Below are 23,471 nucleotides of genomic sequence, written 5' to 3'. Positions count from 1 at the left end.
TAAATAAAGACATAGGAATTTGCAGACTTTGATCCAACCCAGTTTGGCTTTGTCAAAGGCAGATCATGCCTTTAAACTTGGTTGACTTTTTCAAACAGTCACCAAAGCCATTGATGAGGGAAAGGCAGTCCATACAGCCTACCTCGATCTGGCTAAGGCCTTCGATACAATACCCCACTCGGGTATCATTGAAAACTCATCAGCTTAAATGTTAACCCATACATCACAAGATGGGTTGCAAACTGGCTGAGTGACAGAACCCACAGGGTCAGAGTTGCTGGCGCCATGTCAGACTCAAAGCCTGTCACAAGTGGTGTCCCACAGGGCTCAGTCCTGGCCCACTCTTGTTTGGCATCTACTTTTCCGAAGTACAAGCAAACACAGGAGGGTTATGGATGACAAAGTTTGCAGATGACTGCAAACTGGGCCATAGTAGAAAACACATCTGACACAGATATCCTTCAGAAGGGTCTCACAGAAACGGATAACTGGTGCCAGAGCCATGGCCTAAAGTTAAATGCCAAAAATGCATAGTCATACCCTTCGGGAAAAACAAGGTTACCCCTAGCTACCAAATAGGTGGCAATCCACTGAGCACAGAAGAAGTTATCAGGACCTGGGGACCCAGGTTGATAGTAGTCTGTCATTCGACACCCATGTAGCTAAAGTAGTTAGGAAGACCTTCTACATTGCCCACCTTATCATGAAGGGATTCTCATCTAGATCAAGGGAGGTCATAGTCTCCCTTACTCATCACTCATCAGACCAATGATTGAGTACAATGCCCCATTCGAATGTATCTGACCCGACACTTGCAGCAGCTGGAGAGGCCACAAAAGTTCCTCACCAAAAGGATAAAGGGTCTCAAAATCTGTCCTATGCTGCCCGACTGAAAGAACTCCAGCTCTATTCAGTCGCCACCGCTTGCTCAGAGGTGACCTTGCCTAACATACAAGGCCATGTCAAACCCAGATTTGATGAATATGCTTCACCTCAAAAATCTAGATCCATCAGAGCCACAAGGGCGGGAGACTTAAACCTGACACGGCTATTAATAGGACGCTGGAGGGATAGATTCATCACCCAAAGACTCCCTATGCTGTGAACAAAATCCTGCACATGTGAGGCAGAGCACTCGCTGGCCTTGTTCAAGAGAAATCTTGACCAATGGATGGGAGATCGCGAATATACCCCAGGGATTACCTCAGTGTCACTGCTCGACAGAGGCACAGCAAAATAATGGGTATAGTTCCCCATACTAAAGGTGGCGAAGCCACAAAACGATGGGCTAGGCTTGTAAATGCCCTCGGCAGATAGCCTAGTATGAACCTATGAACCTATTTACGAAGTAATTATGGAGCTTCCGCCACTAGGGCCTATGGACGTGGAGGGGTGATGGCAACCTCAGGGGTCATACTGCATGATGACCTAGGGTATCCAGCTGGACACTGGTACCTTTATAGTGTACCTGGGGCCGATCCACCTATCCGATCGGGCACTGATCAGCCTAGCCTGTAGCTGCAGGTGCACTCCCCATGCACTACTGGGAGGCTCACACCTGTTTAATGCTCCGAGTTGGGTTTTTAGCATATGCAGTAAGCCACCTACCTGGAGGCTTAGGCAGGTGTATTGGTCCAAGGGCAAACTACTTACCTGGTTTGATGCATTGTAGGTCCACTCACCGTGGATCGATGGCACGTGCCCGGAGGGTCACCTCCATGGAGCTGCACTAGCTATGACCTGCATGGCAGGTATAGGCGCCACCCGTGGGGAACACTTTTATGGTGGGCAAGTAACGTGCTGCAGGTTTAACCAGGACCGCCTTTAGGGTTATGGGACCTCAGGTCACGATTTGAGGTCCCACTGATCATGCGATGGCAAGTTACAGTGAGTAAGAAGGAAGACTGTATTATTGCCTTGGCTACAACATGTCGTACGGTAACCCATGATGGAGGCTATGACTGGAGCATATCCGCATTTGACGTGTCTCCATGTACAGGTCATCACGTTGCACCTCATGGCAGGTCGAGTCAGGTTGGCGGGCCAGGCCGCTCATGACTGGCAGTATGCGGAGTAGGTGATCATTACCCCACTAACAATGTATATTCACTTGCATGGCAGTGGTTAGGGTACTACAATGGCTTGTCTTATGGGGACCAGCTCAAGATTCCAAACCTTTTAGCACCATCCAGCCCCAGGACCTAGTGGGAGCTCACGTGAGCTCACGTGCCCCACCTGGCAGGTACCGGTGACCTGACCTAGTACCTCGAGCCTAGTCATCAGTAGGACTCGATCATCACCGTACCTATAGGTGGACTACCTGAGGTGACTAGGTCACTGGAGGTGGGCGATGGGATCACGAGAGTTATGCTACCCTCCACTACAAATACTTGTACACCTACCTCACAGCTGCATAGGCACTGATGACTCACTAGCGGTAGGCAGGATAATGGGATATGCCACCGCACTGGTATGTGAAGGATCCAAGTGCGATTCACAACTGAGGTGCACCCTGCACTGTACTGACAGGTTACGGATTCTTAGCCGCTATGGCCAGGTGCATGGACGAGGTGGTGGAATCACATGTCCTTATTCTGCCCCATACTGGATCACTATGGATCCCAGCTCCATGGCATAGTACGTGCAGGTAGTAGTGCAGGGCATGCAAGGTAAATAGGTATATACTGGATCCCCACCTAGTAGTAGGCCTGGATGATCCACTAGGTATCCAGGTACTGAGCTGCATGCAGTGCAGAGTGTGCCCCATGACCAAGATTTGTCACACCCCAGGCAACTGGTAGGCATGGCTTCAGTAAGCTTCACTGCTAGCTTTACACCGATTTTACAGGGATTAGGTTGCTGGGATGCGGATGGCATGTATTCCAGGCTGAAGCCAACTTACTCAAGGGATTAGTTTACAATCCTGGGGTAGTGACCTAGTCAAACACATTGGAAGGTTGTGCATCGGGGCGGTGCCGGGACAATTCGGTAACAATTGATGGGTACCGCGTTAGTCTAACACATCAGTTTCCAAATAGCCGTGCTTTGGCACCCAAACCGTCCTGGTAAACTTAGAAGGACGGGGCGGGAGGCATTTTCCGTCCAAGGGAGCTAAAGGTCTGTACAAACCTTCTGGTTGGTCTAACATCCATGATCCTTTCAGCAACGGAAGGCTCTGAAGTTGTAAAAATAGGCCAGCTTAAAACAAAGTGGAGTTCTCTGGTTTAACCAAAGGGGTGAGTGGGCAAATACTGTCAAACCTTTCAAGCTGGACATTGCAGTGAACATGGTTAGGTAACTGGACTCATTCCCAAAGGTAAAACTACATTACCCTCAAGGTTGGAATTAGTTGTGTGTCCTGTGCTATTACACTGTTGATATTACAATTTATGTTAGTGTCAAGTGGCTGTACTGTAACTGTACTTTTCAACTGCCATTCTTTTAATACCACTTGGGGATACCCAGTACTTATCCCAGGGTTAATGTAGGTTCTCAGGATTCTGTTGTGGACATTGAGCCTTGTGCATTTTCACGGTCAGTGGATGTGAAGGGGTCCAAGTTTGAGCAACCCAGCCTTTAGAATAAACCCTACCCCTCATCCGAAGAGTTGGCAAGGATTTCACCAAGTACTGATATACATACTTTGTTCCTTTTCCATGCAGCTTTAGGCAGGATTCTGAGCCCTTGATCATTGGGACTTAGTTGAAACAGGTTGGAACTTTCATTGTTACGGTGAAGGGCAGGGTCAGTCAATTACAAACAAAGTATATTTAGATGGGATCATAGCTTCCATGCTGGTTATAATGCAAAAATAACCCAAACGTATTGCATGCCATGAGATCATAAGGGAGTCACTTTATGCTTTCTGAGCAGATGTCCATACCCGTACCAACTTCTGTTTCTGCACACCTACGAATTTTTCAAGTTCTATAAACCATGAGAGTGTAATACTCTCCTATTTCCTGAACAGGGTCTATGTACAAAGTACATCCGCTATCTTGTATTGCAATTGTAAAGGTAGGATCAACTTACAAACTTGATATCACTGGAGGGCTACCCCACTGGATTTTTCCTCAATTTTAGTCTTGGTCGGCTAGCATTGGGGTTAACTGAGAGAATGCCTGTTTTAGAGACACACAATTACCATTGAATGGGGCCTACTGGAGAGAATCGGGCTTGTCCTCGCTGCCAAGGATGCCTTTCTTCCACAAAATGCTAAGAAGTAGGCTTAAATGGGCCAGGAGGAGCATTCAACAGGCTATAGGATGCAATGGGTACACTTAGAATACCCTGGGAGTTAAGCAGAAGATTGGGCTCAGCACCACTGTATGCTATTTTTTAGTTTAGCCTTTAGCGTTACCAGTAGGTTGGGAATCTGCAATACCCCTTTTACAAAGGAATTACTATCGGGGCACGGACTTCGGATGCAGGAACTTTACAAACCGGGAAGGCGTTTTGGGTATTTGAAGTAGCTGAATGTAAGTAATCGGAAGGGAGAGTTTTCCTTTTGCAAGACTTCCTGACCCAAACCAATGAAGCTAATGGGTGGGCCATGTAACCAATACAATGGGTCGAAACTTCAGGGTGGCATTTCCGGATTAGAGGTGACTAGCAGTGCAGGATCACCAGAGTTAGCATCCTTAAGAATTGGAACCCAATGCGTAGTCAAGTTCGAAGGATTACGCAAGAATTTGTATCAGCTGAAGGGAGACATTCGCTGCATTTTAGCCGGGTTGCCCACCTGTATTAACCGATTGCCTACTCGTACGGTAGTCGGGTCCTTGTCAGAAGAAACCCCAAAATATGCTAGAATAAAAAGATTTGCAAAATTGTAATCCAAGTTTTTTTGTCCGGCTCGGTTTGACAGAAAATTCCCCTTGACATGTAAAAGATAATGGGGAACAATCTTGGGAACCAGGTGGCTCTGGGGGAGGGATCCCCATTAGATCCATCATATTAAATATTGTTCTTAAACAAGAATGGCCCTAAATTAGATTACCGGGTGTTGTAGTACAGAGGCGTAGTGTGAAGGAATCCTCATTTGGGGAACAGCCTTTGATGGATTGACCCCTAACTTGTTCCTGCAAACTAGTTGACTGGTACCTGTAAATTGCCCGGGTTAAATAATCCAGGAATAACCTTGTCTCCTAATGTATTAGCTAGAATCTGACTCAGACGGATGTCAGCAACAATTTTTTAATACTGCTTAAACTTTGGGAAGGAGAGAGCTCCCCTAAATAGGGGGTGGGGGGGAAAAATGAGTCTCCAGCCTGAGGACGAGAAGAGTCCCCAACGCTTAGTTTATGGGAGCCTTTATGGTACCAGATTAGTCTAAACAAGTGAACAGGTTTAGGTTAGCATTAACTTAGGAGTGTAAAAAGTATCATTGAGGACTTTAAAAATTTCAACATCCCGGGTTATCGAAAATAAACCATGACTTAGCAAACGAGGCAGACAAAGGGTTTGAAAGCCCCGATTCGATTCTCAGCTTAACGATTTAGGATTTAAGGTTCTATGGAGGATGGTGGTATAGGAGTTAACGCCACCCATAATTTGGGGCAATGGGGTTCTATTCCTTAGATCACTTTGAAGCCATCCCGGCTGTAGCACTTGACGTTTCTGCATTTCCACCACATGGCTTTAATGGTTGCTCCACCCTCTGCAATAACCAGTCCACCTTGTGCAGAATTGTCAAAGGTTGCACCTTTAAAATTTTGGGGATGCCGTCTCCAGCGGTTTCAACTGACAGCTAGCTGGCATGGAACCTCCATAACTGGACGAAAAATAATGACACAAATCGCAATCAGCGTGCATGCTAAGGGCAAGGTTGCAGCCAAGTAAATCCGCATTTGTGATGTGCAGTGGGTCAGAAGGCTGATCCTCGGGACTAGCTGGGTACTGCAGTTTATGACATGGTAATAAGCAACTACAGGTCAACATCCATCCATTCCACAGATCAGAAGAAATCTGGGATAATTCACTTTTATGCAATGATGTAGACAACCTGGGATGATTCGAGTGCAAGAAATTATCTTTCACTGCGATGACACTTCTCATGCACACTAAAACGGAGGGTTGGCCAATTTCCCAAGGTTCAGTAAGGCTAGTCATCAGAGAAACCAAGGAAACTAGCCCTAATTAGCCTTATCACGAAGATTTAGGCTTCTAAGCGGTTGTAGACCCTTTTTCACGATTATGTAACTTCTATGTTCATCTCACAGGACCTTCTGACACCATACCTGTGGCCAATCGTAACATTTAGAGTAGGTTTCGCAGCTTTTACATGAATTCAACTCGAGATGATTTTAGGCTCCCTTGCGGGCCGATGGTTTTGGGAGAAACACACAGGGAGGACTATGTCACTGTGCCAATTTGCTGGATAAGTTTTAACCCAAATGGCGCAAACTGCATGCAATAAGTTTGAACCTGACTGTACAACAACCCTTGCTGTTATAGGGAGTGGGACCGTCAGGAGTATATTCCTACAGGCTATCAGGCCTATTCCCGAAAACGTATATATATTCGCCTTTCAGTTAGTACTTGAATAGCAAGAGAGGAATTGAAAGCTTCTTCCCTGCTTTCAACTAAGCTGGAGGCGAACAGTAACAACTTTAGGAAAGTTGAGTACTCAGGTACTCCGTGCACTATTTGCTAGTCTCTAAGAATAAAGATGGAAATCACTCTATATACAGCCTGCACAGGGATTGATGTAATAGCTGGAGCATTATAATGGGGACCCTGTGGGAATAGGTGACCCATATGGGCCAAAAATAGGGACTCAAGGAGGATTATTCCTCTTACTCTCATTTCAAGTGTCTAGTCTATCATCACCAGTGCGAAGTAGAATTACTGGCCAGCCGCTATAAATTCACCATGAAGTCAACGATGTGGAATGCTGAATGGCTGACCACATTTCTCTAGCTAGCTTCATTTGATTGGTTGCCATCCAGGAATTGACAGGAATGCCTTCAAGACAGGGAATATACGCGTTACTCCCAATCATTTTCAAAAGCATTTCCCAGTACGAATAACACAAGTAAGCCTTCTCGTCAACAAGTACTCGGGAGCAAACTCTACTTTCAACAGCCTCACCGAGGGCCTCATGAGCAATGGTCTTGCAGGTTAGCCATTACCAGCTGACCAGAGGGTGATGGGCTAAAAATGAGGGTAAATTTATTAACTTGCAGATACTGCTTGGCTATCTTTCTTGCTAAACGGGCAGTTACCATTCTATGGCACTTGACTTTTTCTGCAAAAATGGGGTATGATTAATGTTTACTTACACTTGCGATTTAGCATGTCTGCAAAAGGGCTCAATTTTTCTGACTTGATCAGAAACCTCATTTGTCACTTCTTACCAGTAAAGGGATTTTTAGAGCACATTCCCAAGGAGTGGGTCCTGCCCCAAAATTGGCGAGGATTGGGGCCCGTCAGAGGAACAGTAGCATACCACTATTCTTTATGGGGTCGGCCTGGTAAAATCCGGGAATGAGCTGAAAAGGAAGTTGGTACCTCATTCATGCTAACCTTTTAAGTTTTATCTGTTTTCTGAAGACCTTTGAGCCCCATAGCTGATTAGTTTTGGCCCCTTAGCCAAAGTTTTTCTCATTTTCATAGGCAGTCTGGATAGATCCAATACGAGAATACCTTGACACATTTTATCTTTAAGCTCATTCCACTCTTACTGGAGTCATGGTCCCCGCTTAAATGGCTACTGGTGCCAGCAGTATAACCTCAGCGGTCCTTCACCTCAATGTATACATAAATATATCTGCCTGGCATCCTTATGGAAAAGTAAATAATTGACTAGTTGAGTCAAGCTTTTAGTACCCCCAAGACCCTGTAACACTGATCCATGACCTTAAGACCTATTGTTTCTAAAGGTATGAAGGGGTATATTCGTAATCAAGCCCTATATAGATCACAAATACTCTTATACCCCTAATTATCCCATAGTAATGTCACTAAAATCCGTATTATATATGGAGGTAACAGAAGTTGTAGAACTAGGCTATCGCTAACTATCCCTATGATAACCGTTGTGTTAACTGTAGTTGGGTTATCTAAGGTAGCTTTTCAATTTAAGAAGGCAGGCAATATTGCAATTATCATTTAACCCCGGGGAGTTGAAGGCATCCAATTAAGTTGTGTACCTGAGCTTTGTTTTATATACATATATATATATATATATATATATATATATATATATACATATATATATATATATATATATATATATATATATATATATATATATATATATATATATATATATATATATATATATATATATACATATATATATATATATATATATATATATATATATATATATATATATAAATATATATATATATATATATACATATACATATATATATATATATATATACATATATATATATATATATATATATATATATATACATACATATAAATATACATACATACATATACACATACACACACACACATGGGTCCACGTCTAAATTTCGAAATACCAAAATCCTGAGTTTCAAAATATGAAACCCAGAAACACAATATCTTCATATCTCGAAATTAAGAATCCTCCCTCCCAGAAAAGTAAAGACATTAACAGCTAGAGCAAGCCCTCTGCACACCCCACAACCCCTACAACTTAGAAATACTACCTTCTAGATCGCATTACAGTGAAGGAAATGGTAGAATTCCCATTTCACACCATTTAGCACAGTTGCGCAGTCTCGGAGGTAGTATATTTAAGTTTCAAAGGGTGGGGTGGGTGCACAGGGAGGCTTGCACCCCCTGCAAAAACTGGGTTTTAACATTCTATTTTTTTTCTTATTAATTTCAAAACTCAGAATCTCTGGATTCTGAGTTCGATATTCAGAAACTCAGGATTCTGTTCTTTCGAAATTAAGAAGTGTACCCATATATATATACACACACACACACACATTATATACATAAAGTAAAAAAACTTCCTGAGTATCTAGTGAAGGACAAAGACACGGAGAGTAACTTCGGTATTTAGCGCTTTCGATCTTTACTGATGTACAGATCTTCTTCAGAATGAAATAATGTGCCAAGGCAAGTCACTTAAATAGTACATGTATTTAAATTAGGTGGAGGAATTAGCCAATCGGTAATGTGAGCTGGGCTCAGTAGCTAATTACAATGCATTTAATTAAGGCCAATGAGAAACAAATATTTAAATTAAGGTAACAACTTGTGATGTAATGCTTTAGTGCAAAGTTTACAGTAGAGTTTGCTAGGAGTGGCTGTAGAGGGTTATCTATGCCACTTCAGAGCACATTTTACATTCAAATTCTCATTTACTCCTGGAGTTATTTCTGCATTCAGTCTGAATTGCCATTTGAGCTCCCTGACTTCAAGTAGGGAGTTTGTGTCTCCGAAAAACTGAGCTATTTGTTCAAGTACAAAAAATTTGAACCCTGTGAATCCAGTGCAACTAGTACTGTGTTTTCCTAGTGCATTGCCAGGGTTATCGGATCTTACTGCTCCTAGGTGTTCTTTGATGCAGTCTGATATTTCCTGGTGGTTTTGCCGACGTAAAATGCTGGGCAAGATTTGCATACTGCTGCACAGACCACGGAACTGGTGTGGCAAAAATAAAATCTTTGGAAGCAGATTTTGGGGGAGCAATGTTGGAAAATGAATTCTTTCCCCACCAAGATGTGTTTTCAAAATACGCAATTGCCGCAGGTGAACATCCCTTTGGGGGCTGTGGTTATGCTGCTGTTGTCCAAAAGAAGCTGTGTGTCTCTGATCGAAAGAGATAAGCATAAAGTACAGTTTTGTACCTACCATAAATGTAGATGTTTGAGGGCACATACTGCTGCAGTCATCACACTTGGGGTTATCCTGCCGTCAGGCGGGTCCTCGGTCGGCCGAATTCCAAAGTCTTGGTCTGGCGTTGGTTGTCATCGCTTCTTCCCTGACGTCAGAGCGGCAGGGTATAAAAGAGGCAGCCAACGCCATTTTCTTCAGTTTTTCTTGCCCCAGATGTCAGGTGCCCCCAAATAGGTAGGCAATACATGATGTTATGCAAACTAACATAAGTAGATAAAACCAATCAGTAGTTGCAAGCAAACACACCATATAGGAATACCCCAAGTTGGATGTATGCTAGAAGTGTTTGTCCTAAGCCCTGTCTTGAGAGGGGATGGAGGGAGGGTAACCTGGACTGCAGCAGTATGTGCCCTTGAACATCTACTTTTATGGTAAGTACAAAACTGTACTATGTTCATCGTGCCATACTGCTGCAGTCATCACACTTGGGTGAATTCCAAAGCTATGGAAGGGTGGCTGGTATTAGACTGAATTAGGAGGGGCTAGAATGCCATGCAGGATTGCGGTGGCAAAGCCCACTCTGGATTTAGAGTATAGTGGCAGGTGGTAGTACTTGGTAAAAGTATGCACTGAACTCCAAGTAGCTGCTTCCAAAATGTCCTTGGTTGGGACCCCCCCTGAGATATGCTGCTGAGGTAGCTGCTGCCCTGGTGGAGTGTGATCTGATGTATCCTGGCACTGTTTTCCCATGAAAAGAATAACAAAAGCGGATGCAGTGGGCTATCCATTTTGAAATAGTCTGTTTGGGGATAGCCTTTCCTTGACCACCAGCAGCATAAGACACAAATAGTTGTTCAGATTTTCTGAATGACTTTGTCCTATCAAGATAGTATCTAAGTTGTCTGTGAATCTCCAAGGAGTGTAGTAGTCTCTCCCCTTTATTCTGGGGGTTTGGATAAAAGGTATGTAAATGGATAGCCTGATTCGAAGCCACACTGGATACTACCTTTGGCATGAAGGTAGGGTTGGTATGTAAAGAGACTCTGTCCTGATGGAAAATGAGAAAAGGTTGCACTGCCATAAGGGCCTGTAGCTCTGAAACCCTGTGTGCTGAGGTAATAGCCAAAAGCAGAGCTGTTTTCCATGACACGTGTTATACTTCTGCTGAGGAGGCAGGTTCGAAAGGAGGCAATGTTAATTTTTCCAGTACAAAGTTAAGGTTCCAAGCTGGAGCTGGTGGTTTTCGTGGGGGCCTTATATTTTTTGCCCCTCTGAGGAACTGTCTTAGTAAAGGATGAGAGAATAAGGGTGGATCCGTATTGTATTGGGCTGAAATAGCTGAGGCCTGGATCTTGATGGATGAGAAGGAAAGGCCACTGTTTAACATCTCAGTTAGGTACTGTAGTATCCGAGGTATATTTAATATGCAAGGATTTTGGCCTTTTGCTTGGTTCCATGCACAAAATCACTTCCATTTGTCTGAGTAAGCTTTTCTGGTGCTGGGTCTCCTAGCCTTCAGGATGACATTCTGTACCTCCTTTGAGAGGAGTGTAGATTGATAAGTTAAGGTATTTTCCATGCAGCTAGATTTAGTATCCTAAGCTGACTGTGGAGGATCTTGTAATTTTGCTGAGACAACAGAAGTGGGAATTGAGGTAGTATCCAAGGTGGTGAATGAGACAGGTTCTTTAGGAGCGGGTACCAGTGCTGACGAGGCCAGTCCGGAGCAATGAGAATCATATGTGGCCTCTCTGCTCTGACTTTTAGTAATACTTTTGTCAGTAGAGGTAGAGGAGGGAAGGCATAGGTTGTCAATGTTGTCCAACTGAAAGATAGGGCGTCCACTTTCCAGGCCTTTGGATGATAGGTCCTTGTGCAGAATTTTTTCAGCTGGTAATTGCTGTGGGAGGCAAATAGATCTATGTCTGGCTGTCCCCACTTTCGTGTTAGCTTGAGAATACTTGAGGGTGTAACTGCCACTCGTGAGGATCTGTCATATCTCTGCTCAATTTGTCTGCCAGTATGTTTTCCTTTCCTGGCAGGAACTGTGCCTGTATTTGTACTTGTAAGGCCAATGCTGTGTTCCACAGGGTCATTGCCTGTCTGCACAGGGGGTATGAATGTGTGCCTCCCTGCTTGTTTATGTACCACATAACTGTGGTGTTGTCTGTTCTTATTAATAGTTGGCCTGGATGCAATAGGTCCTTGAAGGCTGTGAGAGCATTTTGCACTGCTAGCATCTCCTTTTGGTTGATGTGAAGGTGCATCTGTTTTTGAGACCATCTTCCTTGAATGCACTGGCCTGCCATGTGTGCTCCCCAGGCATAGTCTGAAGCATCTGTTGTGATGGTTTGATTTGCTTGAGGTATGCAGAAAGGGAGACCCGTGTTTCTTTGGCATGCTTGAGCCAACCACATAAATTCCTTTTGAAGGCATGGAATGAGTGGTATAATTGTTTACAGGCTGTGCTTGTGCTGAGACCATAAGTTTTTCAGGTACCATTGTAGCCTCCTCATATGCAGCTTTGCAAATGGTATTAGTAGAATGCAGGATGCCATGAACCCCAAAGCCTGCAGGATTTTCCTTGCAGTTGGCTGGGTTAAAGTTGCCATTTTTCTGAAGTATTGAGACAGTTTCCCCTGCTTGTCTGGCATGAGGTAAGCCATCTGGGCCATTGTATTCAAGCTGGCACCCAGGAATATTATCTGTTGTGAGGGTATTATTTTGATTTCTTTTTGTTCACTGTGTACCCTAGGCAATTTAACATTTTTATTACAAACGCCAGATGCTGTAGTAGGATGTCCTTGCTGTATGCTTGGATCAGGCAGTCATCCAGATATGGGTAGATCTGTATACCTTGTTGTCTGCAAAATGCAATTACTGATGCCAGGCATTTCATAAATACTCTGGGCGCAGTAGGTAAGCCAAAGGGCAATGCAGAGAATTGATAATGCGTTGCACCTGCAAGAAATCTGAGGTATCCCCTGCAATCTTGTCTGATAGGGACATGCAGGTATGCCTCCTTGAGGTCCAACATTACCAGCCAAGACTCCTTGCCCAGCATGGGAAGAAGCTGCTGTAATGTGAGCATCTTGAATTTTGGTACCTCTAAGTATGTGTTCAGGATAGATAGGTCTAAGATGGGTCCCCAGTCTTTGTCCTTCCTTGGTACCAGAAATAGTCTTGAATAAAAACCTTGACCTTGTTCTTTTGTAGGTATATTTTGAATTGCTTTCATATCCATGAGAGCGGAAATTTGTTTTTGTGCCTCTGCCCATTGATTTTGTGGCAGGTTTGGCATGCCTTTCATTTTTGGAAGGGTATGAAAGTGGAATCTGTAGCCTCTGTTTATGATGTCCACAATCCATTTGTCCTGTGTAATAATGTGCCAGTTGTCTGAAAATAAGGCCAGTTTTCCGCCCAAAGGTGCTGCCATTAAATGTTTGTTTGGCAGGCATAGGGGGAAGTTATTGTGTTTGTTTCCTGAATGGTTGTGGACTTTCTTATCCACCTCGTGGACTTGTTGCTTGCCATTTTCTAGGCCTGAAAGAACCTTGTGGTTGCCCTCTGCCCCTGGGGTGTATGTACCTACCCCTTTGGGGTCTGTCAGTGGCTGGAAAGGACCAGTTTTTTGATGGCCAGTTTCTGCTGAAGCGGGGGGGTTGTACCTGCAAGAAATCATTAACTGTTTGCATAGATTTTGCCTTTTCTTCCATTTTCTTTAAAACCTCCTCTGCTTTGAAACCAAATAATACATCCTTTTGCAATGGTGCATCCAATAACTTTGCTTTTACATGATCTGGCAAGGTTTGCTCTTTTAGCCAAGCATGTCTACGTATCACAGAGCCGGTGACAGATGCTCTACATGAGGCCTCCAATGAATCAAACCCACACTGTAAAGTATGTTTTCCCACTTGTTCTGCTCCATGCAACAAATCCTGCATCCCTTTAAAATCTGGTTGATTTGTTTGTGTCATCTTAAGTTTTAATTGGGAGATCAGAAACTGCTGGTATTCTAGCATGTGAAATTGGCCGTTTAATGCCCTCATGGCTAAAGTGGCAGAAGTATACACCTTCTTTCCCCATCTGTCTAATGCTCTGGAATCTCTTTCTTAAGGTAAAGGATTTTTAGCAGTATAGGCCTTAATCCCCTTTGGACCCTGTGAAATAGTTTCTGGGTCAGCAGCAGGGCTTTTATATAGGAACTGGTGGGAATCAGGGACCCGGTAGTATCTGTCTGGTTTAACTGGGGCAGGAGGCAAGGAATCTGGGTTCAGACTGGCTTCTGCAAAGACATCATCCAAAATATCTAAAACAGGAGGAATAGCAAGGGGCCTATGTTGAGGAAGGGGCCTATGCTGAGGAAGAAGAAGGAACTCCCGGAGCCTTTTCTTAGAATCTGAGTAATCCTGTCCTTCCCAGTGGAAGTGTTCCCTCAAGGTATGCAAGGTTTCCCCGAAGGAATAGTCCTCTGGGGGGGATACTGAGGGAATTGATTCCTCTGCATCAGAGTCTTCATAGGGCGAGTAGGAGAAATCCTGTTCCTCAGAAATGCCTGAGGTAATGGAAGCTTGATCTGAGGAAGGGGGGTCCTCCTCCAACCTGGGTCTTTTTTCTAAGGGGGGCTGAGAACCCCTGATAAGAGTGATTAAATCCTCAGCCATCCTGAGCATCTGCTTTTTAGGCATGGGTTGCTGAGAGGGGGTCAGAGGACCCTGTTTCCTAATCTTCGTAGGGGCCTTAGATTTAGAGTAAGATCTAATGGTAATAGAAGTAGGCTTGAAAACGCCTTCAGAAACTGAAGGCCTAGTTAAATTTTCTGGTTCCCCGCCTGGAGTGGCGTCGGTGTCTAGAGAGGTAATCGGCTCCAGAGGGCCTACGATTTCAGATTGTGAGGTCGCCAGTAAAATGGGTTCAGCGGTAGTCAGGGGCTGCAAAGGTGCCTCACTGAGAACCGGAGATCCGGCGGCAGGCCTAAGCGTGGTCTCGGTATCCGTTTTGGGCCTCGGATGCCTATCTTTATCTTTGCGTTTTTTCATTAAGCCTGGAGTTGGAATATCCGACGACATGCTGTAGTTAAATTTTTTGCCAAAATAATGAAGGGCGAACTCTGCCCGGCATTTTATAGTGCATTTATTGAACCTAGCACAAAAACGGCAGCCAGAGACGTCGTGGTCTGGGCCTAGGCAAGGAATACAGTACGAGTGAAAATCCTTATGCGGTATTTGCTTCCCACAAGAAATGCAATTAACTTTGTCTGACATCGGTCTGAGGCAAGAAAAGTTTCCCCAATGGGGTACTTGGCTTTAGAGAAGACTTCGGCTGAAATCCTTTTCGGAAATCTCAGGAGCTGGCCGACTAGCACTTGCGAACTGCTTCTGCTTTGGGCACCGTGTGGCAAGAAAGACTGAAGAAAATGGTGTCGGCTGCCTCTTTTATACCCCTGCAGCTCTGACGTCAGGGAAGAAGCGACGACAACTGACGCCGGACCAAGACTTTGGAATTCAGCCGACCGAGGACCGGCCTGATAGCAGGATAACCCCAAGTGTGATGACTGCAGCAGTATGGCACAATGAACATCAGCATATTTTTTGTTAAATTAAAAGTAGGACAAAAAGATGCTACTTTTCTGATTGACAATGGTTCTTCTTCATCTATGTTGGAAATAAATGACCAAGAAAGAGTTCCAATATCATCTGAAAAAGCGTCAGCAGTGGATGTCGCAAACTCTCCCACTGTTTATTCTGTATCCAAAGCTATTCTGGTCTCTTTAGGACTGATTAAAAATAAGCTTTGCTTTTTATTAAGCACCTCAGCCCCAGCAAACTTATGGGTAGGTATTTGCTTTGTAAATTAGAATGTACTCTGTTTTGCCATGCAGATGGCATTTACTTAGCTTCACCAGGCTAATATGAAGAAATGACTGTCAGACTTAGTGTTACTGAGGAAAGAACAAAAGAGCATGTTCAAATGCATATGATGAGACTGTTACAACAGGTTCCTGACATTTTGTGGGCAAGACATGGTAATACGGTAGGTCTGTTAAAATCTGCTACATCTGTGAAACTATATGTGGCTTCTACAAAACCACTTCCTCATAAAGCACAGTATCCTTTAAAACCTGAGAATCAAACCTGTGATCGGATCTTCAGCAGGGTATTTTAGATAAAACATGGTTGCTGTAATACTCCCATTTTTCCAGTTAAAAAAGACAGGCAGAGATACATACAGGTTTGTACAAGATCTAAGGCAGTCAGTCAGTTAAACAGACAGGCAGTGATACATACAGGTTTGTACAAGATCTAAGGCAGTCAGTTAAAAAGACAGGCAGAGATACATACAGGTTTGTACAAGATCTAAGGCAGTCAGTCAGTTAAACAGACAGGCAGAGATACATACAGGTTTGTACAAGATCTAAGGCAGTCAGTCAGTTAAACAGACAGGCAGAGATACATACAGGTTTGTACAAGATCTAAGGCAGTCAGTCAGTTAAACAGACAGGCAGAGATACATACAGGTTTGTACAAGACCTAAGGCAGTCAGTCAGTTAAACAGACAGGCAGAGATACATACAGGTTTGTACAAGACCTAAGGCAGTCAGTCAGGCTCTCACTTTTTCATACCAGTAGTGCCAAATCCAGCAACCATATTGAGTTGCACCCCACAATGGGCCACTTGCTTTTCTGTAGTAGATTTATTTTTATCTTTTCTGTAGCAGATTTATTTTTAGCTTTCATTTTTGTCCATAGTCATCTAGACAGCCAGTATTTATTTGCCTTCACACATGGGCAATTCTATACATGTGGCTGTGATTGCTACGATTGCCACAAGTGTTTGTTGACAGTCCCTCAATCTTTTCACAAATATAAAAGCAGGACCTTGAAAAAAATGTGTTTTCCATGCAAATCTGTATTGGTACAATATATGGATGATGCACTTATAGCTTCGGATACATTGCACATTTTCAGTCAGACATATTTATTGACTGAACTGGCAAAAAAGGAGCATAAAGTATTAAAGGAAACACTTCAATTGTCACCAAAGGTAAAGTATTAGAACACTTAATATCGCATGGAGAGAGGTACCTCCTGCCTTCATGTGTTAAAAGCTATTAACAAGGCACCATGCCTGGTCACAATAAAGCAGCTATGAGCTTTTCTAATTTGGCTAGATACAGTAGACAGTGGATACCAAATTATGCAGAAATTACCTTTAACTGACGTGCTTAACCAAGACACACCAGAGCTGTTGCCCCAGAAAGAAAAGGAAGAAAATGCGTTTATTTGTTAAAAACAACCCCTTGCTACAGACCTCCCTTAGAACTTCCAGATTATAATAAACCTTTTACTTTGTTCTGTCATGGAAATGGGGGTTATGCAGCAGGGCTACTAGCTCAAAAACATGGTGATGTATTTGACCTATTGCATGTTATAGTTCACTGTTAGCACTGGTGGCTAGAGGGCTACCAGTTTGCCTACAGGTGGATGAGTTTAAGTACTTGGGATCAACTGCTCAGAGTAATGATGAGTGTGGAAGAGAGGTGAAGAGAGTACAGGCAGGTATGATAAAAGATAATCCACAGACAGGAAGAACCGATCCAAAACGCACAAAGTGCGGCTTTATTGAACAACAAACAGGTCAACAATTCACAGAGTATAGGCAGGGTCGAATGGCTGGAGAAGAGTGTCAGGAGTGATTTGTGACAGACGGGTACCAATAAAAGTGAAAGGAAAGGGCTACAAGAGGGTAGCGAGACCAGCTCTGTTAAATGGGTTGGAGACGGTGGCACTGACAAAAAGGCAGGAGTCAGAGGTGGATGTGGCAGAGTTAAAGATGTTAAGATTTGCACTGGGTATGATGTGGGTAGACAGGATTAGGAATAAGTATATTAGAGGGTCAATACACTGTTACTATGCATGGCGGAACATGTGTTAACCAAAAATGTGATATTCTATGGCAACGAATGTTATTTACAGACCAAAGGCACGACCATGGGGGCCTCATTTGCTCCTATATACGCAGACCTTTTTATGGCCTACATTGAAGACCAAATCATTTATGACAAAGCTCATAACATCTACATTGATGAAATTGATATATGGAGTAGATATTTGGATGATTGCTGGATGGTACGGAGATCTGACATTGTATATATTAAGGAGTTTGTGACATCTTTGAATGAAAATAAATGGGGTATTGAATTCATGATAACTTATGACACTAATCAGATTACCTTTCTAGATGTCTTAGTAACAAGAAATGTAGATCATACATTAACAACAGAAATCTATCGTAAATATCCCCAATACAACTCCCTACTCCATGCCTCCAGCTTTCATCCCCCCCCCATATTTGCAGAAACATTCCAAAATCACAATTTCTTCGCCTGAAGAGGATTTGTTCAGAGGAAAGCACATTTACCACCTATGAGTCAGACTTATCCACAAGGTTTTCTAACCATGAATATAAAAAAGGTGATATTGTTCAAGGAAGATGGTATGCTACTAACACAAACAGGGAGAATCTACTACAATACAAGGAGCATAAACAGAAATTTAACTCACAAATTAGATTGGTTACTACATATGGGAGAAATACAGACACTCTTATCAACTGTGTGCGGAGACATTGGAATATATTGCTAACAGATAAACTTAGGGCAATATTGGATGACAGATGTCACTTTTGATATAGACGGGGTCGGAACATGGGTTCCTTTTTCAAACACTATAAACATATCAGCAAGAATGTGAATTCATCTAAACAAATAACCTTACAATGGGGCCCTCTATTGGGATGCTTCCCATGTGGCCACTGTACATATTGCAATAATATGTGTACAACAAAGGAATTTACTAGTAGGAACACTGGTGAAGTTTTTTCTATTAGATTCTTTGCAAATTGTCAATCAGACTGGGTGATTTATTTGGCATCATGCAATTGTTCAGCAATTTATGTAGGACAAACTTCATGCCGTGTCAAATTTAGGATCTTGGAACATCTTCGTGATATTAGGACTTGTAAACCTACGAACAAACATACAATTAAACATCCAAATGCCAAGTTCAGATTTACTGTGATTGATATTATACAACGGAATACAGTTAATAAGTCTGGTTAGCATGCAATATTAAACAAAATGGAAAAGAAATGGATTATTAAATTAGATGCACTTTTTTCCCCTGGGTTGAATGAATACATATAAAAATAAAAATGAATGTTTAAATGTATGCAATTCTGCTTTTGGACTGCAGGTGGCATTGGACCACACACACACACACACACACACACACACACACACACACACACACACACACACACACACACACACACACACTCATATATATATATATATATATATATATGAAATACATATATATACATATATATATATATGTTATGAAATTTGTAACAGTTACAAACACTGAGGAAGGCCTGAGGGCCGAAACCGGTATGTTTTTTTCCTCCTTCAATAAACGGATTTTGGTCCACTGCTTGCTGGCTCTACCATGTTTTTGAAATATTAGAGGGTCAGCCCAGGTTGGACAGTTTGGAGACAAATCCAGAGAGGTGAGATTGCATTGCTTTGGACTTGTACTGAGGAGGGATGCTGGGTATATTGGGAAAAAGATGCTAAGGATGACGCTGCCAGGTAAGGGGAAAAGAAGAAGGCCTAAGATAAGGTTTATGGATGTGGTGAGAGAGGACATGCAGGTGGTTGGTGTGACAGAGCAAGATGCAGAGGACAGGAAGAAATGGAAACATATGATCCACTGTGGCGACCCCTAACAGGAAATGCCGAAAGAGAGAAGATGGTGGAAGCTTATACATGTGCCAAGTGTGATACTGAAACAGTAATAAAAAAGCTGTTGAGGGTGGTGTCCCACATAACATTAATTCAGACATGGGCACCCATTTTACTGCTGAAATCATTAAGAAATTCTGTAAATTGTTTAAAATGTCTTTACAGTCATACTATCCCTACCACCACAGTCATCTGGTCTTGTTAAAAGGTCTAACTAGACCCTTAAAATCAAAATTGGCAAAATCTGCAGAGATAAACTACTGAAATGGCCAGAAGCTTTGCCTCTGGCTTTAATGTGTATGTGAGGAACTGTAAGTGCTACTTGTAAAACTAAGCCTTCATGAAATTCTTATGGGCCATCCCATGAGAATGCCACCTTCCCCACCAGTCAGAAATTGTGAACTTCCATTTACTGATGAAACTTTGAGGGACTATTGCTCAAACCTGGCTACTGTGTTACAGAATTTGCACAAGAGAGTGAAGAGGCACTTCCTTGCCCATCTGCTGATCCTTGTCATGGCCTACAATGAGGTGATTGGGTCTATGTAAAGGTATTCCAATAAAAATCTTCTTTGGAGACATGGTGAATGGGGCCTCATCTTATTCTCTTAATGACGCATACTGCAGTAAAGTATGCTGAAATACCAAAATGGGTCCTCGACTCACATTGCAGAAATACCTGCAAAAAGTCTCCCAAATCTACAGAAAATGGCACCACACCATCTCCTGATGACAGCACGGAGTCTCTTCCTCCTTTTATCGACACAAGAGGAAGCTTGTTTCTTCAAATGCTCCACCAATACGCCAATGACTTAAATGTTTCCATCTGCTGGGTATGTGGATTTGCTCCCTATAATGCTAAGGGGGACAATCCTATGTTACCTGTCCGTGTACAACAGACTTGTGTAGAAAAGCAGATTGCTGTGAAAAATCAATTGTGGCATAACATTACAGACTTAACTAAGAAAGTATATTACCAAACTGCTGCATCAATGTATGGAGATACTTGTTATGCCAGAAGAGGAACTGTGTGAGTAGGTTACAGCAACTGCCATGACACCCTTAATGAGATCTTACTTTAAGATCTTGGATAAGAGAGATATGACTGGTGGAAAGGCATGAAAATGTCAGACAATTACATCTGTGGAGTCCGTGCTTGACCCTGGTTACCCAAAAACTGGTCTGGTTGTTTTGAGGAACAAATGACAATTTACCTATTGACACTATGTGATCACAGCTCTGTACCATCACCCATTGTACTCCGGGACCACCCATCTTGCCTCCTGACACTATGTGCTCAAAATTCGGTGCCATCACCTCCCCATCTACCTCTGTAATCACCTTCTTTATCTACTGACACCATCTGTTCATACTTCTGTAAATTTCTTCCCTGTGTACCTCTAGGACAACCCTCCTTACCTATGGACACCATGATATGATCACAATTATGTACCATCACCTCCCTGTGTACCTCTTGGACCTTTCCTGTTACCAATTAACACCATGTGTAGCTCTCAGACCATCCTAATTCCATCATAAAATAATGTACTCATAACTCTGTGGTGTTACCACCCCGTACAGCACATCTGTCCACCTTTTACCTCCATGGTTATGGGCAAAGCCAAAACTAATTAGCCCCAAACCAGGGATACTTTTTAAATACTTGGTAGCATGAATTTGGAACACTGGCAGAATCTGACAATCATTTACTAAAGTAAAAGAAAATCTATAATGACAGTCAACATTTATTTAGTATAATCCAACACCTTCTTTCAAAATAAACATACAAAAAAATTCAGTTTTAGTAGGCACATCTCAACATTTTGAGCCAAATCATAGACACTTAAGAGGTATGTAGTGTAGGTGTGGGAGCATTCTTACCTACTCACACCATGTGCTCAAAGTTTTGCACTGTTAGCTGTTAGTGTATCTCTTGGATCACCCTCCTTACCTACTGAGTTCATGCAATAACAGTTCTGTACCATCAATTCCCTTTAAAGCTTTGGGACCATCTTCCTTACCTATTGACACCATGTGATCATAATTCTGCACCATCACCTCTTGGTGTAGCTGTTTCTCCTCTTTGCTCAGTATTTGCCATTCTTCTCTTGAAAACTCAACAGCAACATCTTTAAAGGTTTCTGGTACCTAAAAAAAGTATGAGATTTTTATGCACCCTCAAATATTAAAGTTTTCAAATAAATAAACCATGACAACATGTTAACTAAGTTAAACTTGGAAAATAATTGATTTGTAAAACAGTTCTCTCCACTCCAGGGAAAGAACACGGAGTTCAGTTCAACAATTGTGAATACCAATTCTGTCCCTTGCAATTTTAAAAGAAACTGAATACAGTCTGTTTACAGTGATTTCTACACCTCCTCATACACTATTTTGTAATTCACAGCTATACACAATTTTGTCATTCACAGCTATACACTAACAGCTACTGTCACTAAACCTTTTCTCTGAAGCATCTAGCCAAAGAGAAGCCAAAACTATCTTTTACGCAGTCACCAATGACTCTCGCCACCAGTAGTCACAGCTCCTGGGATTCAGAAAGGCCTATGACCAGAGGTAAGCCCTAACATGGCCTGTTTTCCACTGCTGGCAGCCCTACCACACTGATTCTCTGTGGGCTACTGAATCACTGCAGTGGATTGTGCCCACAGCTTACCATAGTGCTAATGAGGCATTCCAGGGGAGTAGCATATGATGAGTCACATACTCCTGATAACCATCCAACATAGTGAAACCAACCCAAGATAATCTAAGGATGATACTGCTCCAGGCCAGGAGTCTAAAATAAAAAACCTGTATCCACTACAGGATCGCCTCACCATGGAGAATGTAGACTCTGTGTAGTTAGTCAGACGTGGTTTAAAGCCGCAGAGAGCACTCAGCAGTGCAAGGTGAGAATGCCTTCCACATATTTAGACCAGATACTTCGCAAGAAGGAAAAAAGATGCAGGTTTCTCAATTTACACGAAAAACAATCGCATAATCAGGGTTGATCAAGCAGTATATGTTCATAAGTGTTTACTAGGCTAACGACCACAAAGGCCGTTTTAACCCTGGCCATTCATCCTGAATCTCTGACAAGTTCTGATACCCTTGATAAGTGTAATCATGGGCCTGGGAGATGAAACATTTACAGGTTACCTGTTTGATCATCAGAGTCATAGGTGCCACACCAGGGATGAATTTCCAGTTTCCCATCCAATTGTCCAAGTTGCACTTGAATTGTATTAGGGAGGAACTTTTCTTCACATGGATGGGTAGCCTGTTCCATAGATGGAGTAGTCTCTGGGATACATACCTGTATCTCAAGCAGGTCCCATTTATATCACAGACAAGGTTTAAGTCTTTAGAATGAGTAATTTTGGTACTGTTTGTTTTGTGGATATACAGGAGGTCCATCAGAGTGGGGTCTGTCAATGCCCTGTATGCCAGGCATAGATCTCTCCCCAAAAGCCTGTAGGAGACAGAATACAGGGATAGAGCCTTGAGGCGGTCTGCATAGGACATATTACTTATGTCCTGTATTCTTTTAGTGAGGAACCTCTCTGGACATTCCAGTTGTTGAATATGCCTGGATAGCTACAAACCAAAGGGGGAACTGTATTCACTGATTGCTCGAATGTATTTGACATTCATCAGACCTATGACTTCCTTGGACTTAGATGCCATACCTTTGTTTATAAGTTGCAAAATATAGAATGATTTCCTCACCACTGTAGACACGTGATGATCAAAGGCTAGATTACTATCTATGTGTGTTCCAAGACCCTGACTACTGGGTCAACTCTAAGTGGTGCCTAAGGGGTGTGTTGTCAATATGATAGTTACAAGGGACGGATGACTTCCCAAAGGA

At 42.8% G+C, this 23,471-nt stretch overlaps 1 protein-coding gene across 1 annotated transcript in view; it reads right to left on the bottom strand.

Moving 5' to 3' along the window:
* LOC122808368 (zinc finger protein 253-like) overlaps positions 1-23,471 on the bottom strand; it is a 395,026-nt gene that overhangs the window by 254,009 nt on the left and 117,546 nt on the right. The window contains exon 2 of the mRNA XM_044079338.1: positions 21,619-21,745. Within this exon, the coding sequence (XP_043935273.1) occupies positions 21,619-21,745 (127 nt within the window). The remainder of the gene's footprint in view (positions 1-21,618; positions 21,746-23,471) is intronic.

This window comes from Protopterus annectens, chromosome 1.part1 (genome assembly GCF_019279795.1).
Source record: "Protopterus annectens isolate FY-2018-M chromosome 1.part1, PAN1.0, whole genome shotgun sequence".
In the NCBI taxonomy this organism is placed as follows: Eukaryota; Metazoa; Chordata; order Ceratodontiformes; family Protopteridae; genus Protopterus; species Protopterus annectens.
Note: the sequence above shows the minus strand (reverse complement) of the source record. Positions and strands in the feature narration are given on the sequence as shown.